At 43.4% G+C, this 27,997-nt stretch overlaps 1 protein-coding gene across 1 annotated transcript; it reads left to right on the plus strand.

The window, feature by feature from the left end:
* The first annotated feature begins 143 nt into the window (after positions 1–143).
* LOC122612568 (calcitonin gene-related peptide type 1 receptor) lies at positions 144–27,990 on the plus strand. Its single transcript, XM_043786276.1, is given in 11 exon segments — positions 144–271; positions 17,414–17,608; positions 18,015–18,176; positions 20,279–20,385; positions 20,463–20,554; positions 21,824–21,950; positions 22,050–22,276; positions 22,587–22,763; positions 23,075–23,198; positions 26,245–26,373; positions 26,669–27,990. Coding segments are annotated over 10 exon segments (1,842 nt in total). The 5' UTR covers positions 144–271; positions 17,414–17,445; the 3' UTR covers positions 27,203–27,990.
* Positions 27,991–27,997: the final 7 nt, after the last annotated feature.

Raw genomic sequence — 27,997 nt, forward strand, 5'->3', positions numbered from 1 at the left:
TCAGTTTCCTCGCCATCCTCACCATCCTCGGCATCCTCGGCAGCCAGCGCACAGCACATTCACGAAATTCCCAGTGAAAACATAGCCATAAATTAACAACTAATTCAATTAACTGCTGACAACGTCAACGAGCGCCGCTTGGCTGCAGCTTGGGACCAGCTCCTTTGCCAGGACGCAGGCCCGAAGGAGGCGAGGAAAAGTCACTGCAACGCCGCAGGATATGCGGCGGGCTGCCTAGGAGGAATTCCTTGTGCCAGCCTCCTTCTTCACGGTAAGCCCACGGATCCCACTCACAATGGGAGAAATATTTCAAAGCGCACACATGCCGCTGCTCGCAACCGGAAATTATGAGGCCTGTGCGTTCCGGCTTTCATTTTCAGGGGACTTTATCTGCATATTCCAATCTCACATTTTTCATGTACATAACTATCGGTCTATTGTGTTATGTTATCACCGAGGATATGCAAATCTCTTTGGCTGCGGGAACATTGTCCATTTAAGTAAATTTAAATCCAGCAAACATATTTTAGCAAAACCTAAACTTTTAGAGAATGAACCAATGATTAAGTTGATATTATGTTTTGCCATTTTCGATAAACTTTTAATTTAAAATCCATATAAGCTGGTTAAAGCCATGGAATTTAGTTTCTCTTTAAATCTGCATAAAAGAGTTTAATTCTTACCCTTGTTAACTCTGATAAAGAGTGAAGAATGGCTGTCAAAGTGGAAATCGGAACATGCGTTTCACACTTCTTTTGTAGGAATGAAGTCTTTAGAAGTTGGCCCAGCGACTGAATGAAATATTTGAGATATGCTCCCAAGTCATGGCCATTATGCAAATGTCTGATTGGGGGAAAAACGCTGAAAGGATTTAGTTTTGGGGCCCATTCGGCATTCGGCGAATCGACTTTTGTTTGGCTTCGAATCCTGGGTAGCAGCTGCATAAATCAATGGAGCATTTCTCTCGGTTCGTTTGATTTCTGATTTCCAGCTTCATGATGACGCACGTTGTAAGGCCATAAATCTTGCGATCTGGCCGAAATGTCTTTAATTGTTAAGCGCACAGACGGCAATCTGCAATTTGGAATCTGGAATCTGGAATTGACAATCTGCAAGTCGACGATGATTTCACAGCACGACGCGACACTATCATTATTGTGCGATGATCATGATATATCTGCCGTCATTTGTCACTGTAACAAGTTGAGCCTGGCGGCCAAAAGCAAACAATTTGCCACCGGCTAAATCGCTTTTTGCTATTTGCTATTAGCTGTTAGCCGTTTGCCATTTGCCATTAGCGTTTACGTGGCGCCCAGACTGCAGCGTAGATGTCAAAGATACAGATACTGGGCCCAAGATACATGGACTTACATGTATATATACATATGTTATACACAACAATCGTGTGGTGGTGTGGGTGTGCATTAGCTTTTACTTTAAACAATAAATTCTGGCGGAGCGCTATCTCTTAGCCGGGAATATTTTGGACCACAGAATGCATTTCGCGAACTATATTATATTTTGCTTTTTTGTTTATGTCCACGTGAGCCAAATGCAGCGGCTAATGAGTAAATATTGTCAGAGATAATACCCGAGTGCATAGTAGCAGTTTGCTTTCTGGGCTTCCAGCGAATGGATGACTCTCGAGAGATATAAATCAGAGCTCTCGAGCTGGCAATGCAGGAAGCATCTTCTTTTTACTGGAGTAAATACTGCAACTGAGCACAGATAAGGCACAAAGTTATGACTCGAAATGCTTACAAAGTACTATATGTAATTAAAGTGCAATAAACAACTCATTTGTACAGGCAGAATGTCCTCAACAAGCAACAGACAAAAAGTGTGGGCAATTAAAAACTCATTAAGTGGAGTAAAAACCAAAACACATTTCCATTTCACATCAAAAATGACTTCCAATTTGTTTATTAAAGCTCACAGAAATTTGATCAAAACAATCTTGAAAATAGCAATACCTATGCATGAAAATTAATATCCCACAGAATTGGCTCTCTAAATATAGCTTACGTTTATTCGTTTCGAGCATTAACATTCTTATGCCCAATAAACGCAGCCATTAGAACTAAATTATTTATCTAACCATTAATGAATGTATTTTGGAAATCGTTGCCACTTTGCCAATGCGAATGCTACTATGCTGTGTTCTGTTTACAAAGTAGGCTTATGAGTGATTTGTCGGATGTACGAGTTCGTGTAAACACAATCAAAATCAAACAACTTTTGACAAGCCCTCATCCTCGTCGAATGTGGCCTAATATCGATTGCCCTATTTGTTATCAATGGCCATCATTCGTGGCTTTGGTCCACTGATTGATGCATCCTGCTACGTCGCCGGTTGCCAAATTAATTTCCCTTGCAACAATTTCAACAGCATGGTTGCAAAGCGGTTACGGATTTGGGCATCAACGGTGTTTATTGTATTAAGAATGAAAAGAATCCAAATTAATTGCGAATTTCAGCTACTTTTGGGTTCAGTGGGCACGAGTTTTCCTCATCACTAAAACCGAACGCAAAAAAAAAGGAAAAGGGGGAGATGGACAGGTCTAAACAATAACAAAATGCTGGCGCTGATTGAACCGCTCAGTGCACAATTTCAATCAATTTTTCAATTAATTTTCATTGCCCCGCGTGCGGCCAGTTTGGAAGTGGGCACGATGATCAAACGACGATGAGATCGCACGGCCAACGTCAGTGTTAAGGCCAAATCAGTATTGGCCACATCGCAATCGCAGGCCAATGCAGGAAAATTAAAATAAATTGTTATGGGACGCCATAAAGCATTACAATATCGCAAGGCAGGAGCATCACCAACTGCAAACGTGACTCACAAACTCAGGCCAAGTTGGCCAAAGACAGACAGAGTGCACAGCTCACATGGCCCACTGTGTGTGCGGGTTCAATTAACGTGGCCAAAGCAACTTGTTCTTGGTCTCAGGGAACCTGGAGCTGGAGGTGGAGCTGGAGCTGAAGCTGGAGATGGCTAGAACTCCAGCCTGAAAAGGCAGCGTCCAGATTGCAGCTACCACAATCAGGCGAGCCAGACGAGCTGGCAGAAAAAGTTGTTAATTGGAATTTAACAATCTCTAAAAGCGTCTAATGGATGGGATGCGTGCTCTGCGTGCTCTGCGTCTCGGCCGACTGACTGACTGACTAGCCGATTTGCCCCACTGTGCGGCTGGGCTACCAGTTTACCCACTCTGCGCTTTATCTGCCCCGGCAAATGTAGAAATTAAGTTTCGCCCGGCCAGATGGATCCCGACCGAGCGACTGTCAGTATCGTTTACGTGCCGCCGTCAGGCAAAAACAATCAACATCAACTTATTTGTCTGCTGGCCAAACATCTCAAAGTGGCCAGCATCGCAGCAGCCGCAGCAGCAGAAGCATCTGCTAAATCCAGATAGCCACACAGTCAGTGGCTCGGTGCTTCGGTGTCATGACCATTCCGGGTCCATTTCTGGGCCTGCTTGCTGGAGGAGTCGTGATTTTACTCCGCCCACACTGACGCAAAATGGGGAATCTAATTTATATTAAGCAATTTGAAGAGAGGTCATTTATCATTTCAAACTGTAGTCTATCATAAAAATACCTCCAGATATTCAAATACCTTTTATTGAATGCAGCAAGATAATAAAGTTAAGATCAGCATACGTATTTCCTCGCAGTGCACAGAGCTGAGGCTCAACTTGCATTCTTGCGGCGTCATTTAGTCGTGGGCTTCGTAACAAAGATCGTTAGCTGTAGGAATTATTGGACCAGCTTTTCCAGCGGCTTCAGCAGCCAGCCGTCAGTTCGAGTGGGGAAAATAGTTTCTCACAGCTGGCTCTGCGCCCGCTTTCTGCCGATGACAGGCCTCGGTTTTGGACTCGGCCCACCTGCTGGCTTTTTGGATGGCCTCCTGGCCTCGCTGTCCTCCCTGGCATTCCTGACATTCCTGACATCCCTATGCTCCTCCGCTCCCTTGGATCCCTTAGCTCCAGCTGCCGGTGACAGTTCACGTCACCACAGAGCCACCACCAGCTGGCGGAAGCTTCTTTGTGCCGCCGGTTGGCGCTAATGAAGCAGCACACGTGTGCCGCCTCACCTTTGATACAAAAAAAAAAGGAAAAAGATAATACAAAAAATAAAACCAAGTCAAGGGGCATCTCGTGCTCAGCATAATTGGCGCTGGCATTAATCAATTGCAGCGTGGGCTTGGCAGGCGAGGAAAGAGCGCCGCAGTTGGCCATAAATTAGCAGCCGCATCCACGAAACATGGCCAGGAACACCTGTTGGTGGCCAGCACTTCCGATTCGGGCCGCTTTTGAATATGATTTGCAGCATCGCTGTGCGGCGAACATCGATATGCTCTTTAGATAACGCCAAGCAATTTCCCACCGCAGATCGCAGTCCATAAATCAGCCGCAAGTTGCAAGGCTCGTGCTCAAGCTGCTGGCCCTTGTCCGACACTGGTTGTCATTAGCTGCAACATAAGGCAACATGCCGCATGAGGCATGAGGCAAGTAGACACATTTTTGCGGCCCAGAAACATATTTGTGGTTGTTAAGACATCGGCGCCATTGACACATGACACGCCCGTTTATCGCAGCGGAAGTCGCCTGTCGAAGCGGCTTTTGGCCATTTGGCACTTGGCACTTGGCTTCTTGGCCAAAAGTGTTGACAGCTGCAAATCAAATTGTCATTAAATGTTCGCTTCGGGCAGAAGCCGCTGGGCACTCCTCCAGAAATAGTGTGGCTTCGCTAATTGCAATTAAAACAATTTTGCGGAGCGTGTCGCGCCGACACATTGACAAACTGCGCCAATTTACGTGGGAATTCGGGGGCGGCACTCGAAACTTTTCGCCGCTTGAAAAGTTGCAAATTGTTTGAAGCACGGTTGAGTTACAAGTTAACAAATGGTTGCAACGGCAACTGATATGTGCATATTTTTAGTCCTTACTCCTCAGTCCTTGGCAGGTGCTTGAAATAAGATTTTGAAATTGTTTTCCCCGTAGGGTTTTCTTACTTTACTTGATTTAAAAACACATTTCTTTGATGTAAAAATATTTTATCTTGTGAGCCAGGATTACTTTACTATCAAAGATCAAGTTACTTTCACAAATATTTTCCTAGTCATTTACAAGAAATAATAATTTTCATTAAATATTTCATATTTCTACCTATGAAATAAGTTTAAATAAAAATACCTAGTATTGTTTACAATTCAGTTATTCGATTATAACTTTCAACGAAATCTCCGAGTGCTATATTTTAATTAAAATAAATAAGCCCACCAGATCTTCAGAACTTGATTTACGAAAGCCAGTGAACAACATGAGTAGCATTATCCACTCAAAGCAGTGATAAGATAGTTATGAAGTCCAAAGATATGGGTTTGTATTGATTTATATTAAAAGAAGAGCGCTAGATTAGTTCGTAAATACTTATATCAGGGAAAATTCCAAAAGAAGACATATGCCGCATGCCATTGAACTCTCGAGATGGCGAGTACGGGCCCTATTGAAATTCTAATGATAAATCGGGTGCCTGCTTTGTCTGGGCAAACCAGGTTAGCGGTTGTGGCCAACGCTGCGTATGCGTAATATTTATGGCACGACACACATGTGGCAAGGTTCCAAATGCAATGCAAGACGCTCGTCAAATGGCATAAATAAGCACATCTCACTTGGCAATGCGTGGGCTGCTTCTCTATGCAACATGCGACACGCGAATGGAATTAGAAAAGAGGTGGTGCCGACGGTGTGGGTGCACCACACCATTCCGTACGCCCTCACAATTGTGGCACGCATCTGAATGGAAATGAGCAATTAAAAAGTGCGCATAACTTAATTAAAGATGAAAAACGGGGGGAAGAGAACTGTGGCAAATGACCACTGCCAAATTGTCGCCTTTGTTGGAGACACGGGTTTTTCGCGTTAAAAGTTCCATTTGATGTTCATTAGCTTGTTTATTGGGTTGCTCAGTGTCCTTACCGCCACCAGCATCCTGTGCTGTAATTACTTGGTTTGGGGGAACAGAAGTCGAGACTTTTAGCAACAAATGTTGCAACATTAATTAGGACACATTTGCTGGGAATTCCCTTTCAATTAGAGCCCGCCTTTATGCGACAGGATCTGCTCGAGTGTCCTGCGAATGGATTCCAGCAGTCAAGTGCCGCCAGGCGGGCGAAATGTAGTGGCACTGAGCTGCGGATTACGAGTAAGTCGGTCAAAGGTCAGCTGCTCTTAATGTGCTCCACCGCAGGCTTTAAAGCTGCTGCCCCGCCACTCGACCTTTGGCTAAATCACGGCTAATGAGTTCCAGAGTGGTATAAATAATGCAAAATGTTTCACAAATACACTCTGTGGGGGCACGACCACACGCCAGCCACAGAGAACAATGGCGCTGTGGCACAAAAGTTAAATAAATGTGCATATCACACACATTTTTGGGTATCCATACACAACATACTTGGGCGTAATGGAAAACAAAGGAAGTGGACAAGGATAATAACTATATCACCTATTGCCAGATACACTGGTAAGTTGATAAGTGAAGATAAATAGATGATAAAACTTAAAAATATATATACACAATTTATAAATTATACTTGAGTGTGTAACATATAATCTGATTTGTATCTCTCTTAATGCAGATATGCAATTATTTGTCTCGATTTATTAAAAAGCCTTTTATTTTAAAAGCTCAGAGATTGTTTCCAAAGTTAACTCCCAATCAATACATTTAAATGCAAGGAGGCATAATGTTTTGAGAAACCTTAAGGGGATTGAATAAATCTCCAATCGATCATGAGATTTTTCCTTGTGCAGCACCTCAATCTCCAGTGGGGGATTGTTTTAACAAATGTCCATCTTCGCACGCCTGTCTCGTCTCGAGTGAGTGGCAGATGGATTGGCAGCAAGTGTCATTTCCCCAGTCCATCGGGATGGACAGTGTGCTCCACCCACATGCTCGGTGGGTTTGTGGATTGCTGGGTTGGTGGCTTGGTGGGTTGGTGGATTGGTGGGTGGAACCAATCAGTCGAGGGGCTGAAACTTAAACCAGAAACTAATTGAAGTTTTGCGGGTGCTCCGTGGTCCGTGCTCCGTGCTCCGACATAATTTCGCTTTTGTACTTCCAGCCAAAGCTGCAGCTGATCCCATCAGCGAAACGCGGAGCTTCAGCTCGTCGTTAAATCCTTTGCGTTTCGACTTTGGTCAGTTGATTAAGTATGCATAAACAGCAATTATGCCGCCCCTCGGGGCGTGTCCGCGTAATTTATGCTAAGTTATGGCGTATTATATCTATTGCGGACCCATTTCGCTTGCTTATATTACCAAAGACGAGCTGGCTGGGAAAAAGCACAAGCACAAGCACAAGCACGAAGCACAAAAGTTGGCAAACAAAATCCATACATTAAGCATATCCTTTTTGCCAGAGCCTCGAGCTCCCACGGCCATAGTAACCCATTGAAATTAAAACGCTCTATTGAAGGAGCGTCCTTTTTTTTGTGTGGCATCACCCTCCCCTCCCCCTTTCCTCACCCTTCAAACAATACTTTTCAAAGCTTTGTTGCCTTTTTTTCCGTGTGCGCTTTGCGGCCACGAAATTGCAGGTAATTAAGATGCCGCCCCATGGCATAAAGTACACAAAAAACGGCCAGGGAAAAGCGGAGTGTGGCAAAGGAAAACATAATTCACTGTCTGAAAATTCATTTCGACATTTCGCTTCTCTTTGACAACGCTGCTGCCAAGGGGGCTGAATTTTCCCGCAGCTTTTACTTAAGGATTTTCCCCGACATTCGCTTTTCCTCTGCGCGGCAGTGGAGATGAAGCACCTTCTTGGCCATCCTCTCGTGGGTTAAATTGAGTGTGAAGTGTGCTAAGAGCGCCAAGGTCTAGGCATTTACTCAAATTGGAGTATAATTGACTACAAGCCATTTGTTTTGAGCAGCGGTTTTATGGCGCTATTAAATATTCCTCTTATATAGTACAGCACAGGTCGTAAATAACTCTTGAGGCCAATAATTTGGTGGCATCATTTCGCGATTAGCCGGAGCAAATATTATAATGTTCACGTACTAATAATCATAAATCTAGCTAAACACCTTTCAACACATAATGAAAGGCGCATAAAAGAAGGCATTAAATCGAAATTATAATATGCGAATATGCAAATGGGACACAAATATTTTGGTGTATTTATAAATGAAGTTTATTTTTCAAACAACGGAACCTAATAATGCAAATAGCCTGGTGCTCCAACCAATCTGAAATACTGCGCATGAGGGCGAATGTTGCATTCGTTTAACCCACTTGGCATTCATTGTTGCATGCAGCATGAAATATGGAAAATTATGCTCAGTCTGGTGAAGGAGAATGCGGCAACCGAACTGCATTGCTAATCGGGATCGTAAGAGCTACAGAGAAAAAAGTTTTGAGTGCCTTATATTGGTACTGAGAGTTAGGAGAAAATGCGCTTAGAATTTGGCTTCGGAATATTTCATATTCAAAGTATAAAAGTATATCACCATAATAAAAGTATCTCAAAAAAAGGGGTATTAACATTGATTGTCTCATTAGTTTTCAATCGCAGACAATTATATTTAATCTTGTTTTGTATCGTTTTATTTTAATTGAGAGATAACACTCTCATTAAAAATCACAGTTCAGTTTTGCTCCGTGCATCATCTGCATACTACTAATTCACATTAAGTCAGGCAAGGAGAGAATCTGGTTAAACATGTGCCATAATGCCATAATTTGCCAAATGCACAAACACAAGGATGAACAGGAGCGAAGGTCTTCCCCGAATTCACAGCCACATCCACATGAGCTGAGATTTTTGGCCAGCGACACTGTCGCCCTGGGAGATAACCATGGCCAAGTTTATTGAATTATCCAACAGTATCCTCGGCCATCCAGATCCAGAACCACATCCAGTTGCTCGGCTGGACGGGACAGCTTCGATAAATTGGCAACATGGCTTTAATTGGCTCCGAGGCGTGCAATCAAAACAGTTTTCGATAACGCGCCACGAAGGTTCAAAGCCCAAAGTTCCTTTGACATGGCCTGCGGCTGCAACTTGGCTTTGCTTTTGCCGTTGCCGTTGCCTTTGGTTTTGCCTTTGCCTTTGCTTTGGGTTATGGTCTCGTCTGTCGTGGGCGAGAAGGCAAATCAGATAAGCACTTAATGCCAAGCACACAATGTGGCCAAGAGTTGTTGGCCAGGACACAAACGCTGGCTCACACACACACACACATGCACGCCTGACTGGCTTGTAATGGAATTGCGATTGTATCTGGCAGATACATTTGTGCTGGAGGTCCACAAACGAACCCATTTGTTTGGCAAGCAGATTTATGCTCATGCTCATGCCCATGCCCATGCCGTTGTCATCGGAAGCCTAATTAAATATCACAGGCGGCCGAAGTTCGAGGCGGAAAAATTACACTACAACTGAATTAATTAAGCCAACAAGTTCCACTACTTCGTTAGTATGTAGTATGTAGTATGCAGTGTCGTCGCTCCGTTTCATTAACAAGAAGAAGTCGGCAAACAAAAGTTTGCAGCTGTCGGAAAAGTTTATGATTCGACCTCGAAGAGATGGCGCAACAAGTAAATTCCGACTTAGCACGCGCCATCGGCCAAAGATACATTTAATTAATTTTTGATTCCATCAGATACTCCAGACAACTAGTCGTATCTTCGAGTGACGCAGTTCGCTGCCTGTTATTGATGCAGATTAGATTCGCTTCCAGCGCGCAGCTTACTTCGGTCTAACAACACTGACCACTTCACCGAGACTTCTGAATTTAATTAAAAACTTTTCCTTTCACTCACTCGTTCGACATTAGACACTCTAAGTGTTTTTAAAATCGAAATCAATTGCTTGGCAGTTACAACTGTCCATAAATCGCGTACAAATGCCAGTCGGGCAGGCAAAAGTCCTAAGCCAACTTTTCCTTTGTCTGCTCCACATGCAAAATTAGGCACAAACTTTGTGAATCGAAAGCGACTCCAACACAAAGGTCCCAGCACTCAGTTGCCCATCTCTTGAAGTTATTGAACCTCGACTGCCGACCATTGTTTCCCCATTATGCAGGAGCGGATCGGCGGCACGAGGGGCGCCTCCGACAATTACACAAGCGCCCTGCAGCAAAGCTCCACAAAGAGCAACAGTTGCAACAGCCACAAAGAAGCCCAGCTGCAACAGAAGTCGCAGCAGCAACACAAATACGAGTATGCCAAGCCAACTACAAAGGCGGCAGAAATAATGGCGCTCATAATAGATGCAAATGCTACAGGCATTTGGGTAGACTACAAGGCAGCAGTATAAATAAATACAAGTTAATAACAATTGTGCAACTAGAAGAGCCCGATTGAGCTAAACTAAACATAACATAAAACCAAATTAATGGTTGTTTTTCCTATAAAAGATATATGTGCTTTATATGCATATATTTGCATTTAATTCTGCTGTCTAGTTTAAGCACTTGAAGCACCAACTTAATATAAGAGCATCCAATTGAAAATAAAATTTCTACAAAACTATTTCTATAATTCAACTTAGCTCTATGCTTATTCTGTTTGTTTATCCTTGATGGCAAAATGAAAAACATTTGGAAAATAACATCAAAACATCAAAACACCAGCAATGACAGTCGTTTTGCGAGAAGCTGAGCCCGCAAATGCGAATTTCCATATGAATAGAGCAACAATTGTCCAAAGGCGTCGCAAATTGCAAATGAAATGAAATATGAAAATCAAACTGACTTCCCAATTGACATTAGCCCGACTGCCAGAGGAGAAGGCCATTTTTTTGGGGGGGCAGGAGGTTGTGGTTATGGAAATGGGAATGGAAATGGAAATGGAGGTGACGAGCACAAAACAATTCTACTTGGGCGCTGACAATGGCTTTGGCCCCCTCTCTGCAACTTGCCTGTGAAATTTCGACGGGTTTTCCTTACCCGGGTGAAGTCAATTGCAAACACATTTAAACAAAACCCAACGAGACGTGCAGAAAATTGCTGATATGAAAAGTGAAAAGTGCGCCGAGGTCGTGTGTTTTTGGGTATCCGACGAGGATGCTGCCTACGCCAATTTGTGTAGCCAAAATTGTGGGCAAAGTAACAAAATTGGCAGGGGCAAGGACGAAGATGAGGTCCTGGCTGAAGGAACCGAAATTTAGGCTGGCCACAAAATAATGTTATTGATATGAATCGAGTTCGTTTCGCAGGAAGCGAAAGTGCGTGAGCTGGCCAAATAATTATCCTGGCTTCGTGCTCGGAAAACTCTAATTTCGAGCACTAATTTCGGATGCGATTGTAGTAAAATCAAATTAATTGTGAGCTAGCGTTCGGGGTGTGAATTAGAAATATTGCAAAATTAAATGAGCCGAATAAACTAATTTACCTGCACCTTAGAAATTATAAAAGGGTCAGTGCTTTCAATTTTATCTTCAAAACCTTCATATCCCTTATAGCACAGTAGCAAAATAAACGTAATAACGAACAGCATTTCATTGCTAGAATAATTTGTTGTAAACTTTTTGTGAACCCAAGATTTGCTCAGCAATTTCACCAATTTGTTTAGAGCTTTGCAACTTTTCAAGGCGCTTCTAGCCACAAGTTCAATGTCGTTTTCGTTTCGTTTCGTATTATTTGAGTTGAAGTAACCCACTTTAAGCACTTCGCCCGGCCATATTTCAATTCCAATTGGACTACAAAGTATTTGTCGAAAAATGCCCCCGTCCTGGCAACGGCAGGGAAATAATCAAATTGTATGATGAACACGCCCCAACTGGAATTATTATAAGAGGCAGTCGGAAAACAAATTCCCAAGCTCACAAAAAGTTGCCCAAACAATAACAAAATGAAAGAAATGTGCACTTGAGCCGCGAAAAAGTTGGGGGGAAAAGAAGGGGAAAAGTACATTTATTCCCCGCGAAAAGTTCTTGAAATCAAAGTAAGTACGCAAGCAGCACAACAAATAAGCGCAGTTAAAGTACGAATTCTCTCACTGGCTTTGGCCAAATGACAAAGTTAAATAACAGCTGGGGGAAAGGGATCCTGCCCTGCTTGTTGCCAGGACTGTCACTCTTTGAAAAGGATACGGCACATGCACTGTGCCTCTGAGCAGCTGCTTCTTGTTCTTGAGCTGATATATATATACATGTGTAGGCAAACAGTGCCGTTCAAGATATTAGCACGGGAAAATAGTAACCTCCTTACAGTAATGCAAGTTTAAGTCATTTAAGGAACTTTTAATTAGTAACCACTTTCCACTTAAAAATAAAAGATAATAATATTTGTAATAAAAGGAACATAAAGCCGTGAAATAAGATTATTACTATATCTGATATGATGTAAAGACGAATTGTTTGCCTAGTAAGATAACCATCTTGAGATCTATTGTTGTGGCCGCATCTGTGGTTGTTTAGGGTGTGTGCCGAGCACTTTTGAGTAGACCGCAAGACATTTGTGAAAGAGCAAACAACAGACGGCAAACAAAGTCCATTTCAGATCTCACACCTTGCCGGGCTTAGACATATGCAAATTCAGTGCGCGAACAAATTGTGCAATTGTTGGTGGGAGGAAGTGCGAACAAGGCATTTAGCACGTGTGGCACGTATTTCATTTCAGAGCCCAGCACAAACCCACCTCCTTCTCCTTCTCCGAGCAGCGGAAAAGCAATGAACCAGGACAAAGGTCGACTATATGGGGAGCTCAAAGGATGCAGGGCAACATGGTAGAGAGTTGAGAGTCGGACTGAAGGCACAAATGCACTTAACGTCGGCGGTCTCTTGAAACTCCGCTTTTGGCCTGCTGGCCGAATTTAAAGCCTCATCTTTCCTTAATCCATTGCCGGTCCGGCTTTATAAATTATTCCATTCCATTAGGGCTCGGCTTTCACGCTCCACGTTCGCCGCTTTTCAGTCCGGAGCCAAATGGCCAAGTGGGCAAATGTGTGTGGAAAATAAATAAATCGCTTGTTCTGGTAATCTCTGGCAACATTTTTATCGCCCTCCTCTCAGCTTTCCAACGCTGCTCAACCAGCCAACTAGCATAATCCCGGCTAACACAAATACTTCCGCCTGCGGAGAGGCACAAGTAGTGTCCCTTTTGTCGGTTTTGGGATCCGGGATCTGGGCAGTGCCTGTTGAGCGATTCCGTGTTTACACTTTATACTCATTTGAAATATGAGCTCCTTGCCACGCTGCCGACTGCAGCGCTAAATAAATCAGACGGCGTGCCCGCAAAATCTCACCCATGGCAGCTGTCACTCCGCATTATTATCACCAACAAAAGGTCCTCGGCGTTGATTCAGTGATTCCTTCCCCGGAGAGTTTGCCTCGCCTGGGGGATCATCCAGGATGGCAGCTTTCGATGAGAATGGGGATCTTGAGCAGCACGGGACTGTCAGTGAGGACAACATGATTTCAACTCTTTTATAAATAACGTTATAAATTGTGCGTCATTATGGGGTCATAATAATGCAAGTAAGGAGGAAGTCCTGATGTCGCACCAAAAGTGAACCACACATATAACAACAAAATATGTTTATCTTTTCAACTATAATATACCATATTTTATTGTGTTTTATTCTGGATATGACGATTGAAACTGAAGCACTGCAAAGCGTCCGACCTTCAAGTTAGATCTACTAACAAAAGACGTTAATACCTACATATATCATCGTTAAATTTATATTAAGAACAGCCATCGACACGAGTTTTTACATAAACAAAATTGTCAATAATTAATAATTCATTTAATGCACTGTATGTAAATTCTTAAATTTAATATAACGGCCATTGAATAAATCAAAAGTCGCAATAAAGCTTAACATAATTCAAGCTCCATTGACGACTCTTAAGAGCAAATACAATTTTTCCTCATTGAAAAGGATTTTTACTCATAATCCCCGGCTGAAATCCACAGAAGCAATCGAAATTGGAAACTCATAAATTGCCTTTATGTTCTGTCATTCCATTCGCAACAAAAGTGGTGAAAAATGGAAAACGATTCAGTGCATCATCAATGGCAATCCGGCGAAATCCGAATGGAATGCCATAGTTCGGGCCAAGGCTAAAACGTTTCAGCCATTCCTGTCGCAACATCGCAAATGTTGTTTTAGGCAAAATGGCATTTAAGCGATTTAAGAGCCCGTTCGACAAATCTTCATTCATTCCAACCAAATAAAACACGCAATAAAACACAAAATGCTGTGGAAATGGCTGGCTTTTAGCACAATCTTTTAAAGCAAAACACATTGGATTTATGACATATTCGTATTCGATTCCATGCTTTCCTTTCATGCTACATTTCAAGGGGATTTTAATTGCCGCCCACCAGCGTTCACCACGTTCAATAATTGATGCCGCTGTTTGCTTAAAAAGCAAGCGAAATTTAAAGCAAAATATAGAATAAATCATAGCGAAATCTTGCCATGTGGGCGGCATAGAACTGGTGCAGACATCGTGGTACGTATGATTTATGCGCCTAATAAATTGCTGCAGCGAAAACTAAAAGCTGTTTTCTGCTCAGCGCAGAATGAAGATAAACTATCCATGGGATGGGATGGTTGCGTTGGGTTCCAATCCACTGAGTCCGAGACCAAAGGCTCCATTCACAACTGACAGCCAACGAATTGGAAATCGGCAAACAAACATTTTCATTACTCATACGTCAGGGGGGTACTCATACATACGTGTGTGCAATCGCGAAACCCCCAAACCCAACCAAACCAAACCAAACCAGCCATTGAAAACATTTTGACAGATGCAGACGGCACAATTTCGCTTGGCTACGTTTTTTAATACCCAACAGTTTTGCGCAACATTTCGCGTGCAAAGTTTTTCACCATGGCTCCATTTTTTCCAAATTGTTGTGGGCAGAGCGGCTAGGGGGCGTGGTCAGGGTCGACACTTCAACGCCGAGTGCCAGAATAGATGCCCCAACATGATACACATGTAACCCACATACACATTTGCCAGTTTTATGCTTTTCCATTCCCCAACCTCCCCCACCCCGCCGCCATTTCCCATTTCCCCTGGCTTCTGGCCGCTTTTATTGAAGTCCCCGCCCGCTCGCTTTTGTCAAATGCAATTTACGGATCCCTGACATCGAGCATTAGCGCAGGGCTGCCAAAGTCAAGCCAAGTCAAGCGAAGTCGGGCTAGTCGGGCTTGCTTAACACACAGCAGTTGCTTTTCCAGCCCCGCTTTTCCGACTTTCCGACTTCCAGCCCCTAGACCAACTTTTTTCGACAGCTACTTCTCGCCTATGGCACTTTTCCACACGTTTTTATTGCTAATTTCTGTTATTGCCGACGTTTTGCGTGCGTTTCGCGAGTTGTCGTAAAAATATTTTTATTAGCCGATCGCGGGCGGTGTGCGTACAGATTGGGGCCCTCCCCCTCCGGAAAGCACATTAAAAGCCCGAGCTGCCACATTTCGGCAATGAGATACGCTAGAAAGTATGCTAGGGAAAATCCAGCACCTAACCTTCAGTTTCACACTCTCAGCACGGCGGCAACTTCCATTGATTCCCAGTTAAAGCCATGCATCATACCAATTTTATGGCATCAATACAAGTCATCATTCATTTGGGGTTCGCTAGTAAAGAAGTTTAATTCAGTTGAAATACTGTAAGTAGCACTAAGAACACTTTAAAAGCGATATTTTTAGCCTGAATATAAAAGAGATTTTTTATTTATGCTGGCATGGAATTCACCAGCTTCGTGTGCTTCAAATTCTAGTACATCATCTTGCTGCCCGCACACTCAACATGATTTATCCGATTTTTATCCAACACCCGACTATTTTTCAACCCACTTGAGCACCGAATCACTTATTCATTCAATGGCCGATGCTCAGGTTCAATGTGGGCGATTTATGGGCAAGTTTGTACCGAGAAGTCGTAAAATTAAAGTGCCTCCAGTGCTCGCCCCTCCTAAATACGCTTTTATGACTATGGCCAGTTAATAACCAAATTTGTCTGCTCAGCTTTGGCTTAAACATTAAACTTGCCCGACTTGCCGGGCGATGAGCTCAACAAAATCGAGAAAATCGAGCGAGTTGTGCTGAGTGATGTTCTGCGATTTCGTGTAATTCGTGTAATAAATATAAAACTTGTATTAATATTACAAGGGACTGCTAAACCAGAGCAAACATGACATAAAGCGTTTGTCATAAAACGCCACTCGTTCACAAGTGTTGTGCACACAAAGTGCATTCAGTTTGCCATTACCGGAGCCCTCGGGGAATCCCCCTCGATGTTCTGCTCAGCCAATTTGCAATCCTAGATTTTATGTTGTTCGCTGGCAAAGGAGACTTTTCTGCGTTACCGGCTGTCATTGTGGTTTTTGCTCTTGTCACTTCGCAATTGGAGTGCAGCCAGCAATTTGCCTAAACGATAAGATTAGAAAATGGAAGTGGAAATGGAAATGGAAGTGGTGACAGCCACCTGACGCAATCTCACATGAAAGAAATTTCTCGTTTGCCATTCAACGCCCGGCATCCGAAATCCAAAATGCAAAATCCTCGATATCCAACTGGACATGACCAGTTTCCGGAGAAATGCACTCCAGTAACATCTCGCCCAAAATATTTGTTTGTTGTTCTCTGTCCGAAAACAAGACCAAGTTATGCAGTTGACAGAAATATGCAAACAGACGGAAGTGAATATTTGTTTGATTACTTATTTTAAAGAAACATGCAAATTCACAGAGAATACAAAATAAATGTTATCGAAAATTTTAACAGCAATAAGAAGAAATCTAAACAAGCGAAGCGATTGCTCTGCAAATTGCATATATTTAAACTATTAATTTACAAAAACAAATGTGGCAGTCGAATTCCCCCCGAACAGTTCACTTTATTATTTCAACAATTATGGCAAATAATTGCCACTGATAATAACAGGTTTTTGTCTTTCATTTACGTACTTTATAATTATTTTATCTTTCCCAATTAGAAAAGGTTTTTTATAGCATAGTTAATATTCCACTACAGCATAGCTATTTATGCTTAATTACCAGATGACAGTTTTTATTTCTGTTGCCTATAGTAACACTATTTGGAAAAAATACCACTTATTTTAGACTTCTGCCTTTAATTAATCGCTGATGCAATCGCTTAAACTCAATTGAGTTACGCACATCTACCCACATCTTCTGTGTAAAAAATCAATGCACTCGGCCATAAATAATTCCGTTGCAATCAGTGTGCAGTAGTATTATTCAGTCCTGGAACTTTAATAGCGGCAAGCTGTTGGAAAACCAATTAAATGCCCCATCAAATGGAGCGTAAAACGCAAAATACTTATGGTGGGGGCGCCACACATTCGCACACGCAGTTATGAGCTCGGGAAAACCCATTTGATTGACTAACGCAACTTATTTGCTACTTCATTTCAGCGGACGCAGTGCAGCACAGTGCCACGACGACCATGAGCGACCAGATTGGCATCCCGAATGCAACATTTAGCGGCAGTGGCAGTGGCAGTGCCATCGGTGGCAGCAACGCCGCCGCCATCGCCGAAAGTGTGGCGGAGAGCGGTCCGGACTTCGATGCTCTTCGGGACGCCTGCGAAACGCGGCTAAATGCCAGCGGTGAGTCGTGCACTGCGAGAAAATAGGCAAACTATTTTTTACCACTATTGTTATCACAGTTTTGCCAGTTGTAACAAACTCACTAGTTAAATTTCCTATAATATATATTTAAATTATTTTTTATAAATGATTATAAAATTCAACATTCATTTTGTACACTATTTTATTAGTTTGTTGATGCTTACATTCATATTTTTATGACATACATGTGCCTTTACTAAGGCCAGATAAAAAAAGGAGACCGAAATTGTAGCACTAGGGAAATATAACAATTTCTGTGATATTACTACATTTTTGCCGCGTGCTTGCGGCCCTGGCAAACTGCAATTTCGGCGTCCATTATGCACGAGTAACTTTAAATTGCTGACCTCTCCCCTCCCTCTTCCCTTGGCCCCTTGGCAAACAGGCTCCGAAGGACCAGGCGCAGGAGCAGGAGAAGGAGCAGGAGCAGGAGCTGGAACCCACTGCGCCGGCACCTTTGATGGCTGGCTTTGTTGGCCGGATACGGCCGTCGGCACATCCGCCTACGAACTGTGCCCGGAGTTCATCACGGGATTCGATCCAGCAAGTAAGTGCGCCGGCCAGGGCAGGGCAGGGAAGGAGCTGCTGAATTGTTTATTAAATTCCACAAAGCTACATCCGTTTCGGGGTCAGCTGGGGATCTGCATATGACACGAAAAAATATACATACCTACATATATAGTACTATATGTACACATAGGTTACATGGCTTGCCAAAGGGAAATGTGTTTGCACGAGGCAATGCGGTTGGATGGGTGGGTTGTTTGGTAGGTGGGGTAGACTAGGTAGTCTACCCTCTAATTGGGCTCATCCCTCAGCTCGTCGTTATACACACATAAATGGAACAGAAAATACGCTCGCAGCCAGGCCAAATCAATTGGAAACTTGTTATGTTTATGCTTTGATTTCGTGTCGTACGGCAGCATCGAATATTCACAAAACCACACGGGCTTAGGGCACTGCTCCTTGGAGCTCCCTGGGCCACTGAATTATCCAAAAGAGCTCGACAAAATGCTAAAATGTTTCGCCTGATTTGGCACAATTTGCCGCAGTCTAACCGAAATCAAATGTAAGGCAGAAAACACGGCCAAATTGATTGAGGCTGCTGGGCAGAGTTCAAGTCAACTACGAGTATGTATTTAAAGCTACTAAAGCATCAGGCTAAGGGATTTAAATTGTATCATGTTTGTGAATTTTATATTTTTATTCATTAATCAGTGTTCTTGGCAAGGTGTTGTTGACGGCCATAATAATATATAACTAAAGAGGAAAGCCCTTTGAATAGTTTGGCCAACTCATTGTCGTATCATTAGCATATCAGAAATAAAAGTATCAAAGGTGACTTGAATAATTCCTCTGCGATTCAGCCACACTGTGTGTATTTCATTAAATTTATAATTAGCAGATGAGTGCTATATAAATTAATCAGCAGAATGGCCGAGATCACAAAGAAAACTAATTAATTATGCTTGGCATTTAAAAACGAAGCCACGCTCTCTACAAAATCATCATAAATGTGGATAAATATTTGAAGCAATTTACGGCATAAATCATGCGCTGCATGACAATTTGCATTAATGTACAATGCTGCCCAACATGTAGCCAGCCAACTTAAACCTCAACCTCGTTTTGGCCATGACCAGGGCAGCGAAAATGGCGAAAATAGCGAAAGTTGAATGACTTTTTTTGTTATGACAGAGCGGCGAAAGCAGGGCGAGCGCCAAGAAAGTGCTACTTTTGCTACATTTAGCTTGTGGTTAGCTTGGCGCCACCCCCTTTTTCATCCTTTTGGTATACTTTTTGTTTTTTTTGCCTTTCGGGGTCGCCGCCAGCTTGTACAAGATTATGTGCTTTGGCACTGCGCCGCCATTAACTTTTATGGCACTTCCGGTCGCCGGATGTCGATGTGGTGAGCTGTGGTCGAGATCTCCCCTACCCCGCTTACTCCACTTACCCCCACTTACCCCGCTTATCCCCCACTTATCTGCCACACAGCGCGTATACGTGATTTTCTCCGTCTGCGTGCCAAACGGCGATAAATGGACTCCTGGCCAGAGATCATCGGTCGAAAAGAACGGAAAAGCGGAAAAGGCGGAAAAACGAACGACCTGATAAAACTCACCTTCGAAGTTCCTTGCTAAAATTCTGCAGTAATTTTTCGACAAGTGCCACTCGGTAAATTGCACTTAAAACTAGTTGGTAATCCACATTCGAACGGCACTCGACATGCCACAACCAATGGAAAGTTTCTGTCACGAACTTCGACTTGATTCAAGTTAAATACACACACACCTAACTACGCCAAACAACAGAATGATTATGCAATTCAAATGAATATGGCTGCAATTCTTGTGCGGTTAACTTGGTGGCAGATGCAATAAATAATGGTTAATTCAATTGAATGCTCAGGCCGACCGCAAAATGTAAATATGAGCCAGAATATTTATCCAGTAGTCAATCAAAAAATCACACACAGTTAGCCAGTGTAAATATTTGTGTGGTGGAGATTGTGTGGCAGAGGATGTCGAAATGTTTGCTAGAAAAAGCGTAAAAGAATTAATATTTATCGAGCAGGTGTAATAAGCAGAGTAAACAGCGCGGTTAATTATTTTTTATTTATCGCCAACTGACACCGCCTTAATTATGCAGGATACGCCCACAAGGAGTGCGGTCTCGATGGCGAGTGGTTCAAGCATCCGCTGACCAACAAAACATGGTCCAACTACACAACCTGCGTAAATCTCGACGACCTCGAGGTAAGCCGATCCTATGATCCTGTATACTATAGTTTATCCTTTATCCACTAATTAATCGAAACACTATGTATCTGCAGTGGAGGCACAACGTGAATCTGATCTACGAGGTGGGCTACGGCACCTCCCTGCTGGCCATCCTGCTGTCGTTGGCCATATTGGGTTATTTCAAGTGAGTATGCCAGAGGGCTTTCCACTCCTTCACTCCTTCACTCCTTCACTCCTTCTTGGCCACGAGTTGACAGCTTGCCGGCTTGAGTGGGGAGCAGGGAAAACCACTCAAGGGTAATGAGGCTCGCTGGTGATTATACTGCGACTTATATTGAGACCTATGACTTATGACTGGCGCCAAAAGTGAAACCCACTGATGGATGGATGATGGCAAACAAGTGCGACAGTGGCTTAATCAAGTGCCAACCTGGACGCTGGGCCCAAATGCTTATTGCACTCATTGCCTCATTGACTCATTGCACTCATTGCTCACTTAATGCGGCACAATTGACGCCGGAAATGGCGAAATGGGAAAATACATTGTGTCCCCCCGCCCCCTCTCCTGGCGACTCGAAGCAGGATATCGATTAATTTCCCAGTGCCTGCAGACCAATTAGTGCTCTGCGTTTGTTATCGCACATTCGGATGGCACTGGGGCTCAAGGATAAAGGATAATGGATGTGCGGACTGAGGGGCTATCCCATAGACTGACAGAACTGTTTTAAATTGTGTGCCAAAGGCAAATAAAATGGGGCTAGCGACGTGTGGGAATTCGGTCTGCCCTAAAAAAGTGAATAATTAAAAGTTTAATGACTGAGCATCGTGACCAACTGAATGGGCAACTCCGCCCCAAACGCATTCCTCGAACAGCATACCAGAATTTCCTTTTAAATAAAATGAAATTGTTCAAAGGAAGATTAAGTCTTAGTGTCAATTAAAGAATATTCTTATTAAATAGACCATCACTACTTTAAAAAAGAATAATTCTCATTTAATAATTGTATTGCCTAAACAAGGTTTTTTAATAATACAAAAATAGTTTATAATATAATTCTTGAGACAACAATTTACGAATACAATTGAACCCACCGCTTCTAAAGACACTTTTCCATTGTTAAAAACTTAAGACATTATAAAGTAGTGAGGGGGATACCGAAAACAATATAACCTATTGAATTAAAGTGCTGAGATGAAATCAAATTAGATTCAGTTTGGCCAGATGTCAGCAATCAATGCAATTGAGCGAAGGAAAAACGGAAAACGGGAAAATGGAAAATGAACTTTGCCCTTTTGGTCGCAGGACTTTTTCTGCCACTTTCAGCCCGGTGCAAGCTGCCTTGGCCGAATGCAAATGGAGCCATAGACAAACTTGCAGATTCGGCCATAAAAACTTGCCACAAATTGCCGGCCGATGTAATTCGATTCGCATATTTGTCTCTCGATTGAACAGATCCCTGAAGTGCGCCCGCATCACGCTGCACATGAATCTGTTCGCCTCGTTCGCCGCCAACAACTCGTTGTGGCTGGTCTGGTACCTGCTGGTCATGCCGAACTCGGAGCTACTGCATCACAGTCCGGTAAGTGGGCGCACCTGGCGAATGCGTAATGGCGAATCAACCTCGGCTTCCGATTTCCATATTCCATATACCATATTCTACTGCCGTGCGAACACCCAGATGCGCTGCGTGGCCCTGCACATCACGCTGCACTACTTCCTGCTGTCGAACTACTCCTGGATGCTCTGCGAGGGCTTCTACCTGCACACCGTCCTGGTGGCCGCCTTCATTTCCGAGAAGAGGCTGGTCAAATGGCTCATCGCCTTCGGCTGGGGCTCCCCGGCCATCGTCATATTCGTCTACAGCATGGCCCGCGGTCTGGGCGGCACGCCCGAGGACCATCGCCAGTAAGTGAATAATAAATAGCTCACCTCACACCGAAAGAAAATGGGGGTTACCAAAAGGCATCATAAGTGAATATATCAAGAAGAGGGAACAGGTTATACCCATAATGTGTATGCTAGATAGATTATGATATGTATTAAAACTGATTTAAGTCCCATAGACATGTATCTCAGTATCTCAGATTTATATCCAGATTTCTCTGCGTAGCTAAGATATTCGTTCTGTCGGCCACTAGACCAAATGCTAATCAAATCAATCAGCAATTCGCCCACTGACTCGTCTCGCATTCCTCCACCAACTTGCTCATTGCAGCTGCTGGATGAGCCAAACCAACTACGATAACATTCTGGTGGTGCCTGTGTGTATCTCCATGTTCCTGAACCTCCTCTTCCTGTGCAACATTGTGCGCGTGGTCCTTTTGAAGCTGAATGCCCCGGCGAGCATTCAGGGCAGCTGCGGTCCATCGCGAACGATTTTGCAGGCATTTCGGTAAGTTACTCACCCCCACTCCCCCAAAAAAACAAAACAAAATAACAACGAACTGGGGAGATTCAAAAACACTTAGGAGTATATGAGCGAAGCAGAGAACTTTCAACTGGCCCACGGGGCGAATGCGTAATTATATTTTGTTTCCCCCGTATTTGGAGCCATCAGCTCTTTTATTGTTTATCCGCTCTGCACTTGGAAGTTGGGTTCATTTTACATTTTGAATTACGCATACGCCGCGTTGACTTGCATGTTAATACACGGCCGAGAAACGAAAACAAGGCATTATAATTCACCCTCTCGTCCTGTTTTAGGGCCACGCTGCTCCTGGTTCCTCTGCTCGGCCTCCAGTACATCGTAACGCCCTTTCGTCCTGCACCCGGACATCCCTGGGAGAATACATACGAAATCATCTCGGCGTTTACGGCCTCGTTCCAAGTAAGTAAAATGTTTTCCTTTCTGTTCTCGTTTATTTTGTTCCTGTTTTGTTTTTTTTTGTTTTGTTTTTTCTTTCCGGCTTTTGTTTCGCACGCTCTCATAAAATCACTTTACGACTCGAAGCGGAGCTGGCTAAAAAGTTATGATGTTAGTTCGCCTCATGGTGCCATCCACCACTGGGAATGCAAATAAGCCAGAATTACTGGAATACCAAATACCAAATACCAGGGCGAGCTCATTAGATCGGGACGCTGTTCAAATCAATAATGAGAACACACGCCATGCGAAATTCCCGCCATTGGCATTTCACTTGATCTCGGTTTATTAAATTGCTGGCCGAGATTGGAGCGCAGTTCCCCCATGGAAAAATGTGGCAAGTTGAGCATGAAATGCACTCTCGCACACAGGAACTCGTAAAAGCAACTCGAGCTTGTCGCTCTGCCAAGTCAGTCCCGATGGACCGGCATTTACACTTGGTTAACATATATTTGCTGGCCGCAACTTAAAGACAACTACGGGAAACTTCATCTATCTAAGTTCCCATCTTGCTTGTAGACAAGCCAAAGAATCTTTTAGTTCGTGTTTTAGTTTGCAGTGGAAACTATTTGCATATATCTGCTTGTTTACGAAATGGTTTCCCACTACAGGCTGTTGATATTTCAGTTCCCAAGGAGCTAAAGGTGCTTAAAAGTATGCCACAAAATCTTTTCGTTCGATCTACACCCCATTTAATCGGTTCAAAAAGGCAGCCCAGCTGGACAACTTCAAAACACCCATTGAATTCCTGAGCAGCCCTAAAACAACACAGAAATCCATTATCTTGCGAGTTAAAATAAAATCATCCTGGGCGCCACTAAGCTGCAGTTGAGCCTTTGACTATTTTCTATAACCCGGCAACCGAACAATGTCACCTCGTTCCGAGCCTTTTCGTCAGTGCCAATCGATTGATGAAATCTTTTATTCGAGAGCGGAAAGCTTAAAGCCAGTCGCCGGGGACTTTTCCTTAGCATTTTCCTCTTGTTGTATTTATTCACCGTTTTTATTGCGTTGTTTTCCGTTGGCTTATTTGCTGCAAAGATGGCGAAGTTTCCCCGCTGAACTCAGTGGTTGCATATAATTTGGATTTATTGTGGCAACCGTGCTGATGATGTCGACAGTCGTAAAAGATTCCCCGCAAGTTTTAAGCTCCGGAAAGAATATCGAATAATTTTTGAGTTGGCTGCCGGGGGGATTAGTATGCGAGGGAAATGGAAAAGCCCGAAACTACTTACTCAAAGACGAGAATTTATATGCATGTAAAAGTGTTTATTTGGTTGTTTTGGTGCCGAAATGCGAAACTTGCTGCAATTGGCTTTTGTCCGCTTGCGAGTTTTCCGCAGAGATTTTCCCCAGTTTTCCCCCAAAGAGCTTATGGACATTTTGTATTTAGCAGATGTGTAGACTTAGCACGTTCCACTTTAATTGAATTAAAAACTTTCGCTCGGCAGCAAGCCAAAGTGGAAAACAAACGTCAGATGTCAACAGAAATGCGCTTGAAATGCCCTCTCTTGACTTCTTGCCAAATATTTTAAATCAACTAATTGGCTTACTTAAGCTTCTTATTCAACAGGCTTGCTGGAAATGAATTAAAATTCAGTGCTATAATAATAAACTTCTGGGTGTAATTAAGCTAGAAAACTTTATAAAAACGCATAAAATGCGCTGAAGAAACATAAATCCAACTCAAACTTTATTCGGGTAGCACTTATAGTAAATGGCTCAAACTGCCAGCCAAAGAAAGATAGTTCATCCGGAAGCTTATAAATGGGACAACAGAGAAGAGCAAGGCAACGCAGTGAAAAAATTGAATAAACCCAGATCGTGTTTATATTTTGGCACATGTAGTACATGTTGGTCATCCGTTCTGTGGTTGAACATATCCCGGAACCAACTATGCCAACTAAAACTACTGCATAGGGAAACAGAAACGCTTTACATAACAATGCACAAATAAGTAAATTGCCATAGAAATATGGGAACTCTGTCTAACATATCGAAACATTTGACCCCACTTTGCAAGGAACAAGATGGAAATACATTTTTAGATAAACAAGAGTACGAAGAGAAAGAGAATTTTATTCTGAAATTCTCAGTATCAGGCAGATACACTTTGAGCAAGGTTGAAGTCTACCAATTCAAGTGGAGACAATCAATTCTAGTCCTGAAAGAAGTGGTTCATTTGCAATCAAACAACAAATGTCTTCATTGCAATATGCTGTGAGGCTATAAAACCCCATTTTGATTATGGAACGGCAGCCAGAAACAGAGGAGTAAATGGATGGCAACTGTGGCTGATTGAGTCCATGATGGGTCTCCGTGAGTAGTGGCAATCAAAAGAATCCCCGCTCCGAAGTGCTAACCAGAAATCCAGGCGGTAGTCAATGCACGTACCCGGCCATACATTAAATATTTACATATATATATATACATATATATACGCGTATGTATGGCGCCCACAAATGCCGCTTGCAACAATCAGGCAGAAAGTGGCAGGACAATTGTCAAACAGTGGGTTCGCATCGGTGTGGAGGAAGGAACGAAGGACTCACGGCCCGTTGAAGTGGCCGTCTGACAGGCGAAATGAATACTGAGCCATTTCGGTGGCAGGACGGAGGAATAACCAAAGAAACAAGCAAAATTCTATTATGTATTGTATTAGGAGCGACTCGGGACAAACAAGAAAATAGAGGCACACAAGAAGGGGAATGTCGCCTTTTGCTATACCCTGGAAAGCATTATTGGTATCTGTTATGTTATGTTATCTTTACTACGAACTCTGGGCCTTCGATCCTCTAGCCGAGTCGATCTCGCCATGTCCGTTTGTCCGTTCGTCTGTCCGTCCGTATGAACATTGAGATGTCGCGATGGTTAGCTACCGGTTATACCCAATTGCAGGGTATTAAAAAGGACTAAAGCGATGGGCACTGCAATAAGGACAACTGCGATAAGCCGCGACGATAATTTGGCCAGCCAGCCTGCTCATCCTAGTTCCATTCTATCTTTGCAGGGTCTGTGCGTGGCCACTTTGTTCTGCTTCTGCAACGGCGAGGTGATTGCCCAAATGAAGCGCAAGTGGCGGATGGTGTGCTTCAGCAACCGGCCACGGACCAATTCCTACACAGCCACTCAGGTCTCGGTAAGATTTGTACTAAAAGCTTCACATGCTTTTCTCCCATCCTTTCTCTCTCTCTGCTAATTTTGTACCACGGGTTACGGCGCGTATGAGTAATGCAGCAGCAGTAGCACACTTAAGCACTCACAGTTTATTGGCCTACAGATCCGAATTAATCGCATGCAACAAATAAACAAACAAAAAAGAAATCTAACATTAAAAACAAATAAAAAAAACATAAGATAGTTACAGAAACCGACGCACCGTTGCCAACTGGCCAACCACCATGATAGCAAATTCTCAGTTCTTTTGATTGTAGTTCGTGCGCTGCGGACCGCCACTGCCAGGAGAGGAGAAGGTATGACTAAAGGACATGTCGGCCAAGCGACGCGCCTCCGCAGGACCCCAACACCACCATCCCCACCATCCACACCACCAGAGCCACCAGTTGTCCTCGGAGCAGCAGAGAGCACGCAGCCAGAGCCTGGCGAGTTCGTCGTCCTTCCTGGACGGCTGGCGCGACCGGATGCCGTTCCGGAAACGCCGCCAAACCATCGACCACTCCCGCCAGAGCCAGCCGCTCATGGAGGAGGGAGGAGACACCGCGCCAGGTGCCGTCGACAGGCCGACATTGATGATGACCATAGCGGAAGATGTGGCCGATGCAGCAGAAACGGCAGCAACATCGCACGCAGCAGCAACATCCGACGCAGCAGCAGCAGGAGTAGGAGCAGGAGGAGGAGCAGGCGGAGGAGCAAGTAGAGCGGAGGAGGGCCATCCCAATGGCATGGGCACTGTCATAGTTCGCATGGAGAGAGCTGGCCAACAGCACATGGCCGATGAGGCGCTTTAGGTTAATCTCTCGAGTCACACACAACATCTCATAGTTTAAGCCACAGTTATACCAAAACCAAAACAGGTCAAGAGCCCAAAAAACCGAACCCCACCAAAAGCTACAGCCCATTGAACCCAGTTAGTATCGCCAGGCATGTTCCTGCAAAATACCTTGAGTTTCCAAACTAATTGAACGGGTGTCCAAAGTGGGCAATGTAATTTCACATTAAATTTGTATGGCACTGCTTTTAAATTCGCCATTGTTTGTTAATATTCAAAGGCACTGCCGAAAAACACTATCAGCTAAAACCATAAATTTGCATTTCTTCATAAATTTGTATTGCATATTTTATAGTCTACTTTGAGGCACCCGAGATATTGTTGCGAATCTTTTGGAAAACTTCAAAGCACCCAGAATAAGTTCCTTAGCCAGCAAGGCTGATGTGTATTTTGCAACAATTTGCGCCATGCTAAATGTTAAGTTTGAATAGTATATACCGCAGTTCTCCTTGGTTTCCCTAGAATGCGAAATGCGAAATAAATTTCAGCCTTTTGCCGGCAACGGACCCACTTGAATGAGAACATATTTATTGTACCTATGAATGTAAGAATTTATGTGGATATTAAATATCATTGTTGTCTTAAGTGTTAAGTGTATCCTAGGACTAGTGCTCCCCGAACTCCCTGCCCCCAAAATATATACATATATATGTATCTCTCTCTCTCTGTGGTAAGCTGAGCTTTCTGGCAATCGCTTTTAGTGTGTCTATGAATGTACGCAAATGTAATAAAATTTTAATTATATCTACGTATG

This window comes from Drosophila teissieri, chromosome 2R, assembly GCF_016746235.2.
Source record: "Drosophila teissieri strain GT53w chromosome 2R, Prin_Dtei_1.1, whole genome shotgun sequence".
Classification (NCBI taxonomy): domain Eukaryota; kingdom Metazoa; phylum Arthropoda; class Insecta; order Diptera; family Drosophilidae; genus Drosophila; species Drosophila teissieri.